This window comes from Beta vulgaris, chromosome 8 (assembly GCF_026745355.1).
Source record: "Beta vulgaris subsp. vulgaris cultivar EL10 chromosome 8, EL10.2, whole genome shotgun sequence".
Classification (NCBI taxonomy): domain Eukaryota; kingdom Viridiplantae; phylum Streptophyta; class Magnoliopsida; order Caryophyllales; family Amaranthaceae; genus Beta; species Beta vulgaris.
This window is the reverse complement of record NC_079209.1, coordinates 25,217,014-25,238,633: the sequence shown is the minus strand read 5'-3', so window position 1 is coordinate 25,238,633 and position 21,620 is coordinate 25,217,014. Positions and strand designations below refer to the sequence as shown.

At 37.1% G+C, this 21,620-nt stretch overlaps 1 protein-coding gene across 4 annotated transcripts; it reads right to left on the bottom strand.

Moving 5' to 3' along the window:
- Positions 1-9,386: 9,386 nt before the first annotated feature.
- Positions 9,387-20,153, bottom strand: LOC104883805 (mannosyl-oligosaccharide 1,2-alpha-mannosidase MNS3). 4 transcript variants are annotated; one of them, XM_057390997.1, is made up of 7 exons: positions 19,690-20,150; positions 18,411-18,630; positions 16,949-17,889; positions 15,567-15,828; positions 10,528-10,725; positions 10,227-10,375; positions 9,387-10,129 (listed from the first exon to the last, which is right to left on the bottom strand). In XM_057390997.1, the coding sequence occupies exons 3-7, from the start codon at positions 17,806-17,808 to the stop codon at positions 9,874-9,876; spliced, it is 1,725 nt and encodes a 574-aa protein (XP_057246980.1). In that variant the 5' UTR covers positions 17,809-17,889; positions 18,411-18,630; positions 19,690-20,150; the 3' UTR covers positions 9,387-9,873. The 4 variants fall into 4 exon arrangements, with proteins under 4 accessions (XP_057246980.1, XP_010666670.1, XP_048490201.1 ...); XM_010668368.4 differs by lacking the exon at positions 18,411-18,630; XM_048634245.2 differs by lacking the exon at positions 18,411-18,630 and having other exon boundaries at positions 9,986-10,145; positions 19,690-20,153.
- Between the last annotated feature and the right edge of the window lie 1,467 nt (positions 20,154-21,620).

Sequence of the window (21,620 nt, the reverse complement as noted above, 5' to 3'; positions counted from 1 at the left end):
ACCATTCTGATAAGTTGGGCGGTTTTTATGAGGGATGAAAGGGTGTGTTTTGGAAAAGTGGCGATTTGGGGTTTAATTAAGAGAGGAACAATGAATTTTAAGAGAAAAAAATCGTGTATTGTACACGATTTTAGGAGGAGAGAAAAAAAGATAAGAAAAAAAGAAGATAATAACTCCCTAACTAACTTGATAATATTAGGAGATATTAATGGAAACAAATCAGATTTTTAGATATTAATGGAAACAAATCAGATTTTTAGGAAAAAATCGCAACAAAATCTTTTTGGATTTTATTTTTGAATTTCGAATAAAAATAGAAAAGATCCCAGATCTATACGGTGGGAAAAACACTTGGGGACAGTGTTTGGGAACAACAAGTGGTGCTACTTAGGAACACAATTAATCTTTTAACCTTTTTTCTATTCTAATGGCATAAAATTGTCTAATGAACAATAAAGGGAATATTATTGGACATTAGTGAGTAGTTTTCAGACATTTTGACTCATACATATGTAATAAACATATAAGAATTACCACCTATGTTCCCAACTGTCCCCCTATTTATGTCCATATAAATAGGCGGTTCAATAGTTTTGAATAATGACTAACCACCTTCCAACAAGAGATGCGAGAGAGTTTAACCCCCATTTTACAATTCTTTCATGATAACAACATGGTCCCTCCCGGCACCTCTACCCCTCTGATATGCAACTCACTCCTCCCCCCGAGGTGGAGAGGACCTAGATCCTTGAGTTGGTCTCTCCCCACCCCTCCCCTCTCCTCTCCGCTTGTTCTTCCTTTCACACTGCGGATGATGTTTGGTTTTTGCTTTGGGGTGGGGGTATTTTCATTGTTTGGGTAATTTTTACTTTACGGGGTAGGTGTTAGGAGATCCTTGTTGGTATTTTGATTGAATTGTTGTTTATGATGGTGGTTATGCTTGGTGAATTGGCCAATGCTTGTTAATATGTGGTGTGCCATGATTCCATTTTTCATAATTATTTACTTTCTTTTTATTTATAAAAAATAGAAAAAAAATCTAAGAAAAACAAAAAGAAGTTTTAGCTTTGAATAAAGTTTTGATTTCCTTGCCCAAGGAAGATGCTAGTTGATGATATATGTGGATTCCTTGCTTTGATTTTGAGTATATGTATAGAGGCTCCTTTTAGAAGAGTGTGAGCTTAGGTTGTGGTGCTTTAGGAGGTGATTAATCTTGATTGCATTAGAATCAACCAAAATGAAAATGCTCAATTGGATGTTAGTCTTGAATCTTGACTATGTTGCTCATGCTTGAATAATTTTAGCTTCAAATTTGCGGTCCCTAGCGTCCTTAGATATGCTCATCATGTCTCTAAACAAAACTGTACAAGAAGCTTAGCTTTTACTGCTATTCGTTTGTAATAAGTGGTACAAAAAGCCACAAGTTCTCATGTTTCTCTTTAGTGAGTAGTTACTTCTCATTTGTATATCAAAACTTTCCATAAAGGAAAGGAGAAAAAGCCAAAAACATTCAAAAGGGCATGAAAAATGAAAAAGAAAAAAGTGAAGAAAAACGAAAAGCAAAAAGATCAAAAGAATTTCCATAAAAGAGGTCAATTTATGGATGCCTCCCACACTTAGTACTATTTTTCTAAAATTTCAAGTAGATTGGAGTGTAATCCCTATTTGTGTGTCTAGGGATGGTGGACTAGTGGTTTGATCTTCCATAACACTTGAAGGACCCTAAGTCTTTTGGATAACTAGGTATGTTCTAATGAGCGAGTAAAAAGTCTAATTATGTGTGTCCTATTGCAATCTTGATTAGTTTCTTTCTCTACCCATAACCTATGAGTACACTTGGAAATAAGTTGTTTTGAAAGTTGCTCTCTACCCTCGTTTTTGTGAACCATTTCATTGATAGTTGACATGGGCAATAAATCTTGAGAGTGTTGAATAAATTGTTGATGAAAACTAGAGTTGTGGGTTTGAAAACTCTTTGGAAACCCTCGCGAGATCCCACTCGCCCTCTAGAGCGATCTAGGGGTTTAAAGAGCTAATTGCATGTGCTAAATGCAATCGTGATTCCTACGAAAATGAATTAGTGTAAATTCTTTATCCTTCCTTCCTTTTTTTTCATTTTTCTTCCTTCTTTCTTCTTCATTTTGTTTTCAAATAAATTTTCATTCCCCTACTTGTGATTTAATCTATTTTGCTTAAGGACAAGCAAAGATCTAGCTTGGGGGAGTTTGTGATTGGTTCATATGCTTGATTTATGATTAGTTTTTAATAGTTTTTGTGATAGCTTTTACGCTAGTTTAGGCTAAATGTTTTCCTATTCTTCCTTTTCGTGCATTTTCCCTCCTTTGTGCTCTTTTTTTGGGTGTTTGTTTTTATTTCAAGATTTGGGAGTACGCTTGGAGGATCTATGCACAAACCCGAGGCAAAGCATTGAAGAAATGGAGCACCAAGGTGCTCGAAAGGGAAAAGAAGGAAAGGAGGGTGCTGACCCGAGGACCCGGGTGTGTGGACCCGCCAGGGTCTAGGGATGGGCATGGGTCCAGGACTCGACCCAAACCCAGACCCGGTTGGACCCGACCCATTTTTTAGGGTCTTTGTCTAAAACTTTGAGACCCATTAGGTCCGGGTCAAATCTGGGTCTAAGTGTCTAAAAACGGGTCTGGCTCCGGGTCTGATAATTCTAGACCCAGACCCAACCCAGAGACCCGGTGTATGTTTTAAAATATAAATATATAAAAAAATATAAAATTTATAAACTAATTTTTTACCCTAAATCCCTACATCCTAAATCAAATTACTGTAATACACACAGCCGACCAAGACACATTTCTACCATCCTGCTTGCTGTTTCTCCCTGCTTCACTGAACTTCGACTACACGCCAGGTCGCCACCATCGTTTTCCGGCTGTCTCCACCACCGCTAGTAATCTACCACTGGTAAGTTTTTCCTTTTGTATTTAGTTTGGTTTTTCGCTCCTACATTCCGAATTTTTGTATTTAGTTTGGTTTTTCGCTCCTACATTCCCGAATTACTGTGAAACGAAGCTTTTGTGATGGTTTGATGGATATATTGTGTAAGTTTAACTGATTTTTCACACAATTGTGATGGATATACGAGAGTTGAAAAATGAAAATGAAAAAAAGTTCTCAGATATACTGAACTTTGACTGTTTTTTTGCTCCTACATTCCCGAAGTGATTTTGTATTTTTATTTGCTAATATTCAATGTTCTTAAAGCCAGTGTCATCTCCCCATACTCTGTCCAAATGAAATTAATAATTTTGGACCCAGATTCCAAATTATAACCTATTTGAACAAAATAAAATATGTGTGATTGACTAATTATTATAGTTTAAATTTGCGCTAAAGTTTATTTCTTTTTTGGGTTGGTTCAGTGGTGAAGATGTATGAGTGATATGGTATCTGGGTCTTATCCGTCGGGCAGTGGGTTTAATGTTGCCCGAATTCAAGAAGTAAAAGCATGGCTTCTTTCTTAGTTTGATGTTGTTGGCAAAGATGTGCCCGAATTTGAATACATCCTAGAAGTATTACTCATTTGCATAAGAGCATCTTGTAAGAGCATGTTCCCAAAGTGAAGCAAATGACAGTTTTTTTGAATCGTCCTATTTGCTTGTTTTACTCAGGGGTCTCTCTTTTTTTCTAATGGTACCTAATCATGTGGTAGAAGTGCTTTTGGTATGGTTAATGTGTAGTTTATGGCTTATGCTCAGGTGTGGTTGTCTTGTAAGTTATGCTTTCATAAACTCATAGGTCCTCTTTTTGTGTATTTTTTTTGTATGCTCTGGTGTGGTTGTCTTGTATGTTATGCTTTTGCATACTCATCTAGGTCCTTACTGTGCTTAAATGCTAATAGGCCTTAGCTTTATTAAAGCGAGATTGCAATTGGTTTATTTATATATGCAATTTGTTCTTAGTACTTATCTTTGATTTCAATCTAGTTTAGTGTGGTACTTTTAATTGTTGTGATGCTAGCATCGAGGCTACTAAATACTAATAGTGTTACCCATATTCATCATGTAGGTAATGGATGGAGAAAGATCTCAATATGTTTCTATAAGAAATTCAACTATTCTGGAAGAAGTGTGTGATTTAGATGTAGATGATGAAAGATTTGTGGACATTGAGGATGATAATGTTGATAGCCAAACTAAATCAAACTCTTGCACAAAATCAAGTAATAAGAAACTAACTTCGGAAGCATGGGAGTTTTTTGATAGAGTTGAAGTAAATGGTGCTATCAAAGCAGAATGCAAGCATTGTTTAGCCATACTTTCCGCGGGGTAGTGCAAGTGGAACTTTACATCTTTTCAAACATGCAAAGAAGGTGTGTCCCGGAAGACATTTGAAGCTTGCACATGGCCAAACGCAATTAAAAGTGAAAAAAGAAGTGGATGGATCAACTCATTTGGAGTTCAAAGGTACAAGTAAACAATTTGACCAAGATAACTCTAGGAAGGAGTTGGTCAATATGGTTGTGATGCATGAATATCTTTCGTCTATAGTTCACCATATAGGCTTTCGGAAGTTTGTTAGTAGCCTCAACCCATCATTCAAGATAATGTCTAGGCACAAATTGAAGCGCGATATACTCAAAATGTACAATGAAGACAAGAAATCCCTAAAGGCATTGTTGGAACAAAATGAAAGCAAATTAAAATATCAATTACCACCGACATGTGGACGACTTCTAATCAAAAGAAGGGGTATATGGTTATCACGTCGCATTTCTTAGACCAACAATGGGTTCTACAAAACCGAACTTTGAGGTAAAATACTACTTTTTTGATTCCTTGTCTTTAGTTGTTAATTTTATATTCTAATATGAAAAATTGTGTAGTTATGAATATCACTATATAATAATTATATATGCTTTGTAGGTTTTGTTATGTTCCATGTCCACACACTAAAGGGATCATTGCAAAAGTTTTAATGGATTGTTTATCTCAATATTCCTTGGAAAATAAAATATCATCAGTGGTTATTGATAATTGTAGTACTAACGATGCAATGATGAAGATTTTGTTGGAAAAATTTGAAAGTAGTGCACTTATGTTAGGTGGTGATTTTTTGCACATGCGTTGTAGTGCTCATATTCTTAATTTAATTGTGCTAGATGGTTTGGATGTGATTAAATGTGGAATTGAGGATGTTAGGGAATGTGTTTCATTTTGGATGTCAACTCCTAAAAGAATTGAAAATTTTGAGGAAACTTGTCGATTTTTGAACTTACCTACTTCTAAAAGGTTGGTTCTTGATTGTAAAATCAGGTGGAACTCCACATATTTGATGCTTCAAACGGTTTTGCGTTTTAAGGATGTTTTTATGAGGTTAACGCGCTTAAATAAAAGAATGAAATTTATTGTTCCTAGTGAGAATGATTGGAGTTTGGCGGCACTTGTTTGTGAGAAGTAGGAAATCTTCTACAAGACAACTAATGTATTTCGGGACGGAAATTTGTTTCCATTAACCTGTTTTTCCGAAAAATTTGTCAAATTAAGCTTGCTTTGATGAAATGGTTAAGTAGTGATGTTGAGGTTATTAGGTCCATGGCTAATAGTATGAGAAATTTGACAAGTATTGGCATGATATTAATGGACCTTTGGCTATTGCTATAATTGTAGATCCAAGGAACAAAATGGATTGTGTGGAGTTTTATTTCCAAAAACTTTATGGTGATAGTGCCGAGTTGGAACTAAGTAGAATTAGTAATTTTGTGGTTGAGTACCAAAGGAAAAGTGTTGAAGTAAATGATCAAGATCTATTCTTTAGAACTAGCAAGAAAAGAGTACGTCAAACATCTTGTCGGGATGATGGGGATGATGAGGAAGAATATGCCAAATCTAAGAAAACAAAAAGGAGAAAGGTAAATGTGAGGTGTGAAGTGGATCATTACATAGAGAATGATCCTTTGGCCGATGATGATAGGTTTGATATCCTGCTTTTTAGAAGAATGACATTAAGTATCCTACTTTGCGAAGATTGCTAGAGACATTCTTGCCATTCCCGTTTCAAGCGTGGCTTCGGAAAGTGCTTTTAGCATGGGTCTAAGAGTTGTTAGTCCTCACCGTTCTAGGCTTCATTCACATACAGTGGAAGAATTAATGTGCTTGCAAAATTGGATGATGGAAGATATTAAAGGTATTATCATATACTATACTACTACTTTATTCTATCTAATTTTTGTTTAATATGGGAAGCACTCATGCATGTTCTACCATTATTGATGATTCCAACCTTGAAGATGAATGAGACGTAATTGATATTATTGACATGGTATATTCATATTTTCCATTTATTTTTTGTCTTTTAAAAATATATTGTTTACTTATTATGAAAACTAAAATTTTGTTTTCTTTTTCTCTTTGTAGGATCTTGATAATGATGATATGGAAAACTAAGCTCTTTATGACAAAAAGGGAGAATGGAGATAAGCAAGTTCTATTGGAGGCTTGGAGCAAGATGTTAGAGGATCACAAACCATTGCCTTAAGCGTCTACTTTGAAAGAATTATTATTATTATTATTATGAATTTTAGTAACTTAAACTTATTGTAGACCAATTGTGAGTTGTAACATTTTGGTATTACATTGTTGTGGTTGTTTAATTTAGGATATTTTGTGGAAGAATTGAACTACTATTTTAGTCTATCATTTTAATTATTAAGGAAAATGTTCGTAAAAAATCGCAAGGTAAAAAAATAAATAGAAAGTCAAAATATGCTTGAGACCCATTTTGGACCCAAGACCCGCCAGATCCATTGGGTCTGGGTAAGGGTCTGTAATAAGTTAGGCATTTTCTAGTTTATAGAAGCTTGATTAATCATGTTGTGCCTAATTTGGCTAGAGTGGTTGCTCATGCCATGAAAATAGGTCATGAGTGACTAATTAAGCTCCTCTAATGAGCTCGAGAGGGTAATTAGAGTTTTTATATGCGTGATTTTTCCCCTTGTGATCCCCAATATGTTTCCCCTTGATTTTGATGATTGGATTCTTGGATTGAATGTTGGTGAATCCCATGATCCTCTACTTCTTTTACCCTTATGTTATCTCCTTTACATGCTTTGTTGATTTAATTTGCCTATTTCCTAGTTTATTTAGACTTTAGAATCATTGTCAAACCTTTATAAAAACTTGAAAAATTGATTTGACTCATTGTACTTGGCTAATTAACCCTAGTTCCTTGTGGATTTGACCCTATGCTTACCCTATCTTGGGTATTTCAGGTTTATACAACGACCTGTCTTATTATTATTGTTATCATTAATTATATTATTATTATTATTATTATTATTATTTCAGTTCAGTTCAGTTAAGTTCAGTTAAGTTCAGTTCCATTCCATTCAACTTAGTTCAGTCTCGTTTCTCTCAGTCCAAAAGAATGGGGCCTAAGTTCGATAATGGAAATTACTGGCTATAATACATTGTACAAAGAAATTTTCACTAGTTCTCCCTAACATTCAAAAATATATTTTAAGACTAATTAGATTCAATCATGTGTAAAACATAAATTCTAACTAGGATCATTAAGTCGAATCAGGTACTAAATTTATTTTAGTTCAGTTGAGAACCTTTTCAGAGAAAAGCATACACCTCAACAAAGGGAATGAGTTGTACAGAGAAAGGGGTCTTTTTTATTAGGAAAGATAATTAGTCCAGGACCAACCCCTGCAAGGATACTAGCGTGCATGGTACACCAACTCAGAGACTCAAGGATTAAGAGCTTATAAGACAACAGGCCTAAAAGCCACTGCCACCACAAGAGAGAGAACTCTCAACTTAATGTTAAGATGAGGGCTTGATCTCGGGTGGTGTGCCTGAGAGACGGAGAGGCCACCACTTTTCTCTCTCCTATGCCTCAAAAAGAGAAAGGGGTCTTTAAGCAACTACAATACTTCCTTAGTTCTCATTTGTTTACCCCAATGAGATAAAGTTAATTTTTAAATATTTAGTTTGGTGGAGATGATGAAAGAAAAGAAAAAAAAAGGACGTATAAGTGTAATAAATGTGAAAGTAGTCGACTCCTATAACCATGTTTAGTATCTACATTTTTTTAAAAGACATCTCAAAAAGGAAAATGAGACAACAAAATGACACAAAAAGAGTATAAATTTAAAATGCCTAAAAGATGGAAAACTATGAGTTATGAAGGAGGTTGGTAGCTACTTCTACTATTCTCGCAAAATCAAGCTAGAAAATCATGTTCATTAGGAAGAGATCGGAAACTTTATGCCTAAGGCTATGTTTAGTTCACCTGAAATTTTCTGATATGAACTTATCTGATCTAATCTGAACTTATTTTTTCTGATCTGATCTGATCTAATCTGATCTGATCTCATTACAAGATCTTATCTTTTAGATTTCTCTCAATATATAAGAAAAAATATAGTCATGTGGGGTCTTGTTTGATTCGTCTTAATGAGTACTTTATTAATATTCAATTATTATAATTTTTACTAATATGTAATGAAAGATATAATGATTTTTAAATATAAGCATGATCTGAACTGATCTGAACTTATTTTTTCTGATCTGATCTGATCTGATTAGATCTGAAATAAACAAAAATAAGGTGAACTGAACATAGCCTAAATATAATTCCGAAGCACCTATATATTATTTCGTGCTAGGTGCATTTTGTTAGGGAGTGCTGCGTTTCTTAAGATATGATGAAATCAATAGCTGCAAAATGTTCCTAAAAGTAACCAAAGACAGTGGAAGGAGTGCGGTTAAAAACTTCCTTTTAGTAAAAACATCTTGTCAATCACAGCTTCACAAGTTCATGTCCCGCCATTTTTTGGTTGCCAACAATTATTGGTGATAGATTGCTCCTAGTAGCTGAGACAGCCACAAGCCTTGAGTGCAAAACCAGCAAACAAAACTCTACGTCATGCCCTTGGCATTTGGCAATCAGCTGAAAACAGGCATCCTCAGAAATCAGCAATTACATTAGGGCTACCTTTGCAAAATGCACATACCAAGCAGAATCTAGGCAAGGTAATCAACCTGCAAGAGATAATTCAGGATTTAGTCTAAAGCTATATATATCCGCAAGACTACATTTACCTGCATCGTATATAATTCCAATTACCTGGAATTTCAACAATCTTACTGTATGGACATGCTAAAATTTAACTTAATCTCATACGAAATCAGAGACTGAAAATTAGTCTCATCTAAATGAAAATCCTGAAGAACATTTCCTAGCTTCTTTCCCGACATCGCCATCCTGCAGAAAATGCCCTTTCAAGGGTAAACATTACAGTATGCACAACAGGGAAGTGCTGTCAACAATGGTGCCTATCTAAAAGAGCATCACAATAGAAGCAGCATAAACATATTAATTACACAGCCAAAGCAGGGATTTGCAGATTATCATAAATCTAAATGCCACTTGTATTAATGTTGGAGTGAGAATAGACCGTATGTGTACAAGCCAAGTATACAACAAATCTGACACTTGATATTACAAAATTGTGTGAGAATCCAGTTTGTTTGTGTCAACTAGGGGAAAGACCCACCATTAGTATAACCTAATGTTCCCAGTGCATTCAATATACAACAAAGTAACTTTCTTAGCGAGTGGACAGCCATAACCAAGATCCAAATAATATATGCTCCTCTGGAGCTCATTGCTTGTTAAAAAGCAAACTTCTCCACCATTGCAATGGATAAAATATACTCGGTCACAGAAGTTCCCTTGAGATTATCGTCAACGGTTTGTTTGCCATAGAGTGATAGAAGTTTTGAGGTTACAAGAACGCGCAATAAGTCAATTGAACTATTAGATCCTTGCCTACCATAAACTCACAGTAAGTGAAATGCTCTTCTGTTTACTATTAAAGAAAAGCATCACAGTTTAATGCCTCTTAACAGTACTGATAGGAATTGGATGCGCTTCTGTGTTGAAAACAAATTTGTCCAATGGAACCAGATTGCTCTCTCCGAACAGCAAATATAAATACTTAAGTGTCTCACCCAAGAAAAAAGTCTCCATCTTGTCTCTTCTTTGAGGAGGAAGTGAAGTCACATCATCAAGAGAAGTATACCCACCAGCATCAACCTTCGTATATTTCTCAAACGCCTCAAATATCTGCCATCCCCATTCACGATACCTGCAGAGCAAAGGAACTTCAGTGATGAATTGAGATGAATTCAAACTCTAATACAATTTAGATCACTAATAAACAAGGTTCAACAATTTTGACGAACTTTGGGTCTTCTGTTATACGATACAAGACAAACAACGATTCGACTGTTTCAGGACGTAAAAGATTGTGACGATCAGCGGGCTTGATAACTATGTCATTCAAATATTTTGAGCTCTTATTGCCGCCATCATACCCTTCTTCAAAGTAATCCTGCTTGAATTGGAAAAATGATTATCAAATCTCCGGCAGATCAGAACCATAGATGTAACTAAAAAGACAAAGATGGGGAGTAGACAGATCAAAGCTGCTGCACAGAAAAACGCCAAAAAGAAAATAGTATAAAGTACCACAAAAGCACTAACCTCCACATGGAAGTAAGAAATTTCTGGAGCAAGTCCAGTTTTAGTCACAAAATATGTTTCAACACAAGTCTTAGCTAGGTCTTCAGCAAGCCTTAAATTTTCTAGGTCTTCAAAGCTTAGAAAGTTTTCCTTCATAGCTTTGGATTTGGTCATGCCTTTGGTGGCACCAAGTGCAAGAGTACCGGGAAGGAAACACACCTGAAGGCACACACAAAAACGGTAAATAAACAAGAAAACTTAATCATAAATCCTGTCAAGACAACAGGTCTCATTGTACACAACCTTATCTTTAAATAGTTAAAAACTAATACACCGATGATTTTCAGAAAACCTAGCAGAATTTTGTTATAAAAGAAGACCAGACTGATTTTAAAAAAGACACGTAAAACATTTATTTAAATGTTTCAAGGAACAATCGAGCATAAAATGGGAAAACAAATAAGTGCGACTTTGATAACAAATACATTAAAAAGACAATTCAAACTTAGGTAACAAGTAACAACAGTTTTATTCATTTCTTGGCATAGTGTACTCTAAAGAACTTCACCTAGAATGGGGTATCTATTACAAGACAAAAAGAAAGAAACAAACCTATAAGGACTTCAATGGTCAACAGACAACAGCATAACTAAAAACATAAAGCAGTTGGAAATTGTTGATTTGTATTATTTAGGAGAAAGCACAAACAAAATTGAAAGTGTCTTCAACGTATTACATTCATGCATAAATACTTCATTGTCAGGGTAGAAGAGAAGAAACAAGTGATACTTAAGTGACTTACAAGAGAAGAAACAAGGAGAAAAGGGGAATGCTAAGCTGGGAAGTATTCACAGCAGCTAAGCTGGAGAATGATCAGAGCAATGCCAAAAATATCTAGCCTTCTTCTAGAAGGTGCAAGCTTGTCTTTTATTAATAATTCTGTTCTGTAGGTAGTGGCCTAGTGGGTGTGCTGCTGTAATAAAAGGGGGACTGTACCGGGGGGAATATCATGGAGAAAAAGTAGTGAGAGAATAGGACCCTTGAGAGAGCACTCATCCTCTCCAATGATGAGCCTTGTATGAGATTGGTGATATTAAGTGAAATACAAACTTATCTTCCTCCTTTAGCTTTATATGGGTGTTTTATGTTGTTCTTGATCTGTTCATAGCAAACTTGGTATAAGAGCCGTGCGATTCCCTCCACCATCATCGTAAAAAAAAAAACTCCATTGTCAGCCATGGTAGGACCTCAATACAACACCCAGACAGCCTCCAACAACAATTCATAGCCTTCCAGGCAGAACTTTCCAGAGAAATCACATGCGCGATGAGTAGGGTGGCTGAACCCCTCCAGTATGCCCTCACGAAACTCATGGCGGCGTTAGAGAAAACTAACACCGGCCTGAATGAGAATAGAGTTCGCCTAGAAGGGAAGATTGAACGGACAAGAGAGAGTCAAGAGGCTCTGATTTTGAAAATAAGAGCGGATTTGGCAAAAGTCGAAGCTGAACTCTGAAAAAACCCTAAGCCACCGCAAAGAGATATGGAAGAGCCCTTGTTGCATGGGAACACGCCGCGTCGCACTGACGACCAAGGAAGTGCTCACCCATATTCTTATGTGGGCGGCAGTGGGCGGCGTGATGAAGGGAGTTTGAAGAGGTAGTAGGGCGTGAAAATGGAGAGGTGAGTTCACCTAAAAAAATGGGGTAATGGTGGCGAACGATGGCGTTTCAAGAAGTTGTACCTACACACTTTTGACGGGCAGAATCCCGATGGTTAGATCTTACGCACCCAGCGGTTTTTCAAGTATTACTGCCTCAACGAGAAGTAAGAGCCGTCGGTGGTAGCCCTTGACGGCGACGCCCTATTCTGGTTTCAGTTGGAAATAGGAGGCACCCTATAGGAGTTGAAAAAAATGATCCTACGGCAATTCAGCTCCACTCTCAGCGGAACCCTCCACAAGCGATGGTTAGACCACCGGTAGTGGGAGAGTGTGGCGGAGTATCGCCAGAAGTTCATTCAACTTTTGGCCCCTTTAAAGAGGAGGAGATTGCAAAGGGTCATTTTATCAATGGGTTCAAGGGAAAAATCGGGGCATAAGTGAGAGTGTCAACAAATCTGAACCAGCCACTTAAGGTGGAATATAAGCTTTCAGCAAAGATGGGGCCGGAATTGAGAGACCGGGATTGGGTCTAAGCTAACCTACTCCCATACCACCCAGCCCACATCAATAAACCCATCCCAAATCCAAACTACTCAATCTAAACCTGATCAAAGTGAGCCTGTCCGGACGTTGCTCGAAAATGCCTAAGCTTGGGCATATTTTTGGCCTTTTTTTGGTTCCGGGCGGGTTTGGGCAACCAAAAAATGACTTTTCAATTTAAATTTTGGCCCAGTACGATTTGCCCCAGAAGCCTCTTGTTTCTTGCCGAAAAAGCGGGATTTCGGCGCAAAATTTTGGCCCGAAATTTGGCCCATTCCGAAAAATGGACAAAATTTTCAAGGCACGGACCGGCTCGAACCTGGCCCGCCATTTGATCACCTCTAACTCAACCCTACACCCACGAACACCACAAAAATTACCCAGCCACAATCTAGGTAGCACGGATACGGGAACGGATACGGGGACGGAAAACGACAAAATAAAAATTTCCAAAAACGGGTACGGTTTGGATTCGGCAAAAAGAAAATAATACATTTAATGAATAATATTACCTTAAATTTTTAATAAATATAATATTTATTTGATTTTTGCACAAAAATATTATATGACATACATATAAAAATATAAACAAAAATAGCTTCCTCCCTTCCTAGAATATAAGTAAAAAAGAAGTCTATGACTATATGGGGTTAATGTAGGTAATAACATTAGAAAAGTAATTAAAAAAAGTCTTGTAATTAAGTTATACAATAAGCACTACATCTAATTTTTTTATAGGTGGTGTACACCTATACTCCACTATGCCTTCTTCACGTGCTTTATGCATTACTGCCTTCTTCAAAAAACAAATTGAGTAGCAAACAAAACACGCCAGGAGCACTGGAGCAGCGACAAAGAACTTCGAAGGAGCGAAAAAAGAGGCTGCCGGGCGCCAGCGATGATGGGCCAGGCGCCGACCACTTGAGAGAGAAACAGAGGGGTGCTCTTCGAAATAGCTTGAGCAGAGAGAGATTTCAAATATTCCAAGAAAACCCTAGATCTGGCTTTTTCCCCTTTAAGTTTTATTAAAGGTAGTTGGGTACGTCTCTCTCCCTCTGAATTCGTACCTACCACGTACCCAGATTCAGCCCATCCGTACCCAAACTAAACCCACATACCCACCCGATTCGTTTTGGGGACGAAACCTAGTCGTAGCCGTCCTGTACCCATCCCCGATACGGGATTCGGTGTCCGGGAGGAGTACCCGTGCTTCATAGGCCACAAGTACCTTTTACCCAAGCCAAAGTCTTTCGGAGACTTTATGAACAAGAGCTACAAACCAAAAAAAAGAAGGGGGACGATCCAGGACATTCCGGTGGTGGTCATGGTGGACCGCAGAGTAACCCACAACTTTATATCCACCACCCTTGTGGTGGCAGCTAGGAATTCCAGTGACCACTTCCAAAACTTTTGGTGTGTCCTTAGAACAGGGAAAGTCGTTCAAGGAGAAGGAGAGTGTAAGCAGGTTCTGCTCAAATTGCAAGGGCTCGAAGTTCGAAGGATTTTCTTGCCCTCTCATAGGGAAACTTCGATTTAATATTAAAAGTTCTACGGCTTGAAAAGTTGGGGGACCATGACAACGAATTGGAAAACTCAAAGTTAGATTCGAAGTTAGGGGAGAAGTTGTCGGTTTAGTGGGTGATCCAACCTTGGAAGAGCGGGAATTTTTCTAAAAGCCATGCTCAAACCCATCCGCAAGGAAAAGGGTGGACCATAGATTTATATGAGATTGGTGATCATAAGTTGAAGACAAACCTATCTTCCTACTTTAGCTTTATATTGGTGTTTTATGTTGTTGTTGATCTGAGTTCATAGCAGGGGACTCTGCTTGACATCCATTTTGAAATTACCCCAGTTGTCGTTTCCAAAGCGTTGAGCTCCCAAACTCATATAATTTATATTTATTCAGCACAAGTTCTTTTATGGAACAGGCTCATGAAAAGAAGTCCATGAGACCAATCAGTAACATCATTGCGCTATGGATATGTGGCCATGATGCCAAGTGGGCCCTTTTCAAATTACTTGTCTTTATCATCCTATCTATGCATCAATAAAAAAAACACAAAGATACAAGAAAACACTAAACAAAAAAAAACTCCTTATTTTGCTCCATATGTACACACTCTTTAAAACTTAAAATCCTTGAAACCACCATAGGAGTCCAACAAACAGAGAACCAACTTACAATATTGATTCCATTATCATACAATCAGAAGTCTCGTAGATTCTACATACAAAGGATATGTTCTATTCAACTTATTTATCCTAAAGTTATCTTTTATTTTTTGAGTTTTCTTATTTTTCTAATCTTTTCTAAAATTCTCCTAAATTTTTGAAGTTCTAAACTTCTAACTTAACTTTTCTTAATTTTTTCTGAAATTAAGTTAAACTGAATAGACCCTAAGGCATGCCATTTTGTCCATTACAATCTTGGAGATGGCTCTGCACAAAACATTTATAGCATTAACACTAAAACCAGTTTGCTTCAAGCTTTCATTGTTCCCTTTAGATGAAAAAATATAAATTGAACCACACCCCTACAGGGTAGATTTTCTTTTGACCACCCATTGTGAGCTGCATTTCTCTAATTCTCGAAGTCAAAAAAATGGTGCTACAACAGGCACATATATGACGCTCTGTGTAGCTTATATCATGACTGAGTTCATAAAGTATAAATGTATGATTAAAGTATGAAAGTACGGCCAGAATAATCTCAAGGCTCTAGTAGAGTAAAAGCTACAGCCACTCTATACACATTCACCTTATCCACGAACAGTCAATGACAATTCAGTTCAGCAACTAATACAAAAGTTCAAGGAGAGCAAGGTCCGCAGACAAGGTAAAAAAAAAAAACGTACCAAATGATCCATCTTAGGACTAAAAGAACCACTCGCTCCATAAGGTAACTCCCCAACAAAAAGAAGCCCATTTGGCACTGATTTTCGTACAAGGAGGTGTCTAACACCCTTCATAGCTTCTTCATACATATTATATAAATATGTTAAGTTACTGTTTCGATTTGCTCCCTGTTGCAGCCAAACCTTCACTAGATACTCATAATAGCTGTCACCACGTGATCCCAATCTAATATTTTCTCCACTGAATTCACCAGTTTGAGGACTGCAAAAACGAAGAAGGTAAAACAAAAAAGAAGAGCCTGTATCAACACAACATGACTGAGCCAAGTGAACATGGATGTCTTCACCCCCTTAAAGCCAGGAGACAAGAAGACATGCAACCATTATCAAATCAATATTTTGGTTTGATCAAAAGACATGTGTGTAGCTTCTTAGTTCTTATAAGAAGATATACGTTAAAATGTGAATTAGCTGCATCTTACTAGTAGTATATTGACACATTTCAAACAACAAGGCCGTTTTTTGGGAAGCATAATAAGCACGACAGCAAAAGTTATTGCACGAAACATGAAACGAAGTAATCACGCAAATTATACCATCCACATGCATCATTCTGCATATGCAAGTGCTATTTCGGGATTATGGGTTTCAGAAAAGCTCAAAATGACCATCAAATTAGGCAATATTTGCAAGCCATTGAGACCAGTAAGGCAGTAACTCTCACTTCTTCCTATCAGGGGCTCCATCTGCGTTATGGAACTTATATATATAAACCTAAACCGAAACCAAAACCCAAACTCAGAACCAAACCCAACGACAAATGCTTGTTACATATATTCCACCATTATATTCCATCTAAAAGGTTTTAAAAGATAAAAAAAATAGTTTTGGAAAATTTTTCACCAGTTCTATCACCCTGTCCTCTTCCTGCCTTCTCTATGTTTGTTTATGATAGAGATTAGAATTATACTAAGTAAGTGTGAAGAGACTAGAAGAAAAAGTCAGTAAATGCTTATTTGGTCACCGTTAATGTTTTACATGCGTCATTTTCGTTTCATATTGATCATGCAGAGACCGTGAGAAATGCCACCATTGGACTATTAAGTATCAAGTCTCAAGCTTCAATAAGATAACCGGATCTTTCCCGGGGGAAATCAATCATTAGCTCAGCTAGAATGGGAAGTACATATAAGTAAGTGAGTGGAATACATGCACAATATTATATACAAAGCCTAAGAAACAAAAAGTTTTTCACCATGGAATTTAAAACATTGGACAAGAACAAAAGCATTTGAGAATAATTTGAAGCAGCTCCACCATGGAATTTTACAATGCAAACTTTCTTCTACTAATGGCATTCATAATGGTTCTGTTATTAATACCTTATATAAATAGGAACAAGCCCTTCTACCTTAGGCAGAGTCTTCATGTGCTCCAACACCTTCATTGCTTCCAAGCTATACTTTTGGTCACCAGATACATCACTCAGATAATTGAATTCGAGTTGTAGTGTAGAAACTTCTGCTGTACTACTTAGTCCATCAGGGGCTGGATGAGCGGAGTTGTCGCGGAGTACAACATCACTGTAGGGAATGGCAGTTGGGCTAGAAGTAAAAGCAGAAAGCAACCGATCAGCTAGCATCGTAGCAGTATTCAGATATACACTTGGTTTCGGCCCCACAGATGTAGGTGCTACACTTGCTCCACCACTTAAATGATAAGCACTTAAAAGGCCACCCAAAAGACGTATTGTAGTCTCAAATAAATTGACCTGGCCTTTCTGGCTAATCCTTTCTGCAAGGTGAGTTTCAACCCAGGATCCAGCTTCTTTAACAATATCTTCAATACCCATTATCATGGCTGTGTCTAGGGCATCCACAACTGTTGCACCAAGACCTCCTAAACCATCTATTCCCCTTTTGCTTAATGGCATAAGTTCATCGAAACCCATAGCATAGCTTTTGTAACCAGACCATGCATGAATAAAAGCCTCTCTAACTTGCTGCTGTCTCCCCATCCATTTTGATGCATCTATATCTAGCTGGTGAGTAGATTCATTACTAGCACGCATCTCATCAGGTGTTAATCGAGGTGGTAGCCTTGGTGGTTTTCTAAAGAAGCTCCTAAATCTAGTATTAGTGTTCAGTGTAACATTGTCCTTTAATCTAGCGTGATCAACTCCATGGGAAGAAACAACATGTCCTGACGGTGTAAGAATGAGATAAGCAAGGCCACAAAGCATAATTACTGCCAAAAATTTCCCAGTGCTACACCGCAAACATTCTCGTTTTACATTGTTGGTCAGTATAGTGTGGTTAAGGACCTATGAAAAAATATGTCCATTAGTCAAAGTTTACACTGCAGATCGATAACGTATGTGAACACAATTTCTCGGATGTAATAAGTAGCTGCACAAATAATGAAAATTTGCATTTTGACATGATTTTTTATATTCTCATACATAGCCATGGTTCAGAACTGTTTACTAAGACTTTTAGAGGTAAGCTCAAGTTTGAGCCATTAATACTAATAAAACATTTATATACTAGTAAGTATTGCGGATAATGACTATGTTAGTTCGAGTCATCATAAGATCTACTAGCTAGAAAGTGCTTATCGATATTAAACACATTAAGAGATACTTCTTCAATGCTTCCCACTTAAAAACGTGTGTCACTGTATTGCGAGTTTGCGACAAATAGACAAAGTACTAAAGAACCAAAACCAGTGGAAGAACATGATTAATTCTCCAATTTGACTAAATTACTCTTGTTCTTTCATTTAACATATGGAAAGATGACATCTCTGTTACTCTTAACTAGCAAGGGATAAAAGTATGTTCACCTTGACCTCCAAAACACTTCATGGAGAGAATCCATAGCGAGTGTGATTTGCAATCATAAATTCTTTGAATCCTATCAATCTCATCTTTAAATATTACCAAAATATCGCCCTCTCGAAAAGGAAATCTGTGTTTCCATAAATAAGAGCACCCAAGCTTGGAAGGAATAGATCAAAGAAAAAAATTCTCAATGAAAGAGTCGTGAATATTATAGTATATTGCCTGCAGGAGTTTTACAAGGTCAGGAACAACACTCGTAGTAATCACCCATTCGCATATAAATAATAATGACGCACAGTTTCTAACTCTGAATTGCAATGAGCACAATCATATGTCTCAATAAGTTGTCCAATACCCTCCTCTGAAAGAAATTTCGAAATATGTACAAATGTATTATGAATATACACCAATTGCTCCACTGCCATAAATCCTTCAAGAACACTATATTCTTAGACATCAAGTAAGCCAGGAATCCAACCAAGAAATGAACCTTGTCTTCCTAGGGGGATAGTTCGGCAACTACCCAACAGAAATTGCTCCTCCACCCACCACCACTGTAGTTTCATGGGCATCTCTCTTCAACCAACACTAATGTTCCCAAAAGATAAAAGTTCAATAAATGACTGTTTAGGATCCATATACCCAATATAATATCAAACGAGCTTAAAACACACCCTCTACAATGGCTGTTTAGATTTGGCTGTGTAAGATACAACGGCAAAACCAAACTATCCTCTACAACTTAAGCCAAGCATGTACAAATTGTCATTAAACCAAAGTGCAGAAATGAAAATTTTGTGTTCTATGGTAATATCGAAAATCGATTACTTTGCCCAGCTTTGCGTACTTCACAACTGTTCTGAACATATTAGTAAATAGTAAATACAATTCCAAAAGCCATATACACCAAGAATGTCTTGGCCTAATGGTTAAGATTGAGGTGCTCTTAGGTTCGAATTTCCCCTCCCTATCTTTGTACTTTGGAGGGCCTTCATGGCTCATATGGATTAAAAAAAAATTCCAAAAGCCGTATATCAGATCACAGAAACGTTGTATACCAGACTTTGTCATCTTAAATAACTAATAGACGAAGTTGATACCCTGATTTTCATATATATCATTTAAAACTCAATTATACAGCATTTGTTGTCGAATCTACAATCACTAACTGTTATCAACAAAATAAAGTTCATATTACTCTGAATCGAAGAAAGAGAATTAGAAGAGATCAGCAACCAACAAAAAATGCGAGTAAATGTTAAGAATGAAATGAAAAGCCACCTTAGAGAAAGAGCGTTGGCGAAACTTGGCATTGTCATAGTGAACATCTTTCATGGAGTAAGGCAGAGACTTCGACATTCTCCTAATACAATGAAGAAGAAATGAAATTCAAATTCAACAATTAGGGTTTTGGAATATATTTGGGGTCCAGGATGTCAAGATTAGCCTCGATTGAGTGGAATTGAAGTTTTTATGGTATTGAATTTTGGATCAGAATTTCCGACGCATTTTCCTCTTGCTTAAGCGAGGAGAGAGAAAGAGCATGTTAAGATAACGAAATCAAAAATGGGAATGCGATTGCGTCTGATCTTGTTGTTCGTTAGATTGAATTCAGATATAGTGAACGGATCAGTGTTTCCTGAATCCGCTGGGAATGAGAGAGAATGTATGACATTTGTTTGAGAAGGGAGGAGCCATCGGTACTCGGTAAGACAACTTAGGAGTCAACATTCAACACTCAGCACGTCAATTGATTGGACTTTTGGCCTACTCTTTCTTCTTCTTAATTCTGCATTGAACTTTAGAAATGGGTATGGACTCGGGATCCGACCCATATCGGTTCGACCTATTTTGTATAGGGGTTCGTTAAACATTGTCCCAAAACTATTTAAAATTGCCCCAAGTTCATTTTTATAGACCATTTTACCCTTCCATTTTTCCACACCACCCACCACCCCCACCCCCACCTGCCACACCCGGCCACCCCTGCAAGCACCTACCTCCCAACCATCACCACCTTCGCGTCACCCCCACCACCAGTTTAAGGCCCGTTGAAATTTTTTTTACCATGGGGCGAACGTCAGGCCAGGACGTTCTAACCATGGTTGGGGAGGTTAAGTACGCGGTTGTGTGCGACGAAGAAAGTGGAGGTGAGGGTGGTGGAGTGAGGTGGGTAGGTAGTACGCATATTGTAACACCCCGTCCTTCTACTACTAAGATAGTAAACAATATCTACTCTAGATTAACTAAAAGACGTTAGCGGAAATAACGTCAGGATGGTTCCGCTACTCTAAAACAATAAATAAAGACAGCCTCAAACTAAAGTTTCATAGCTTCCAAATGAGATATCTCAAACATTATAATTCTAAAAAAAAGGAGCATCCCAAAACATAATAGAACATAACATCATCTAAAACTACGAGAAATGCAAGTCCCCCATAACATCTCAAATAAAACTAAATGTCCTTGAGACCTAGCATAACATAGGACTCCCTATTATCTGTATAGAACTCATCTACCAAAAACACTACAAGTAGTTTCCTCTCATTATCGACCCACACTCTACTAGCCCAAGCAGTCACAAGTCTAGTAGTCATTTCCATCTGTAAGGATATATTAAATAATTCCACAGTCAATGGAAAGTAATTGTAACGCCTCGACCTCTAAACATCATTTTAAGTTAATTAATCCATCATTAGCAGCGGGCCTTAGATGGTCGGTGCGTTACCGCCGTATTTTCAGTTCGAGGAAATACAAGGCAAACATTCGTTCGTGAAGATAAACGTATTTTAATCATCAAAACTCATAAGCATCTTAATTTTATAAATATAAATAGCTAAGTATAGATAATTACGTAGTTATATGTAAACTAAGTTCGTGTTCTAGTGATCATAAGTTTAGATTACAACCAAATATAGTTTTTCATAAATGTAAAGCAATTGGCATCCTCACTTGTACGTCATCCCGTCACCTTCATCATTATCTAAGACCAAAAACAACATCGTGAGCCGAAGCTCAGTAAGATACTACCCTAACAACGTAAATGCATTTTATTTGCAAACAGTGAGAAGGGGATATAGTAAAACACATTAGAAATCAGTAATAAAATAATAACAAGGTGAACAATTTTGAGTAGCGTCTTGAAACTTCATAAGTTCCCATTATCTTTTCATCTTTTAGCTTGCAACTGGCAAGTATAGACATGCGGGACG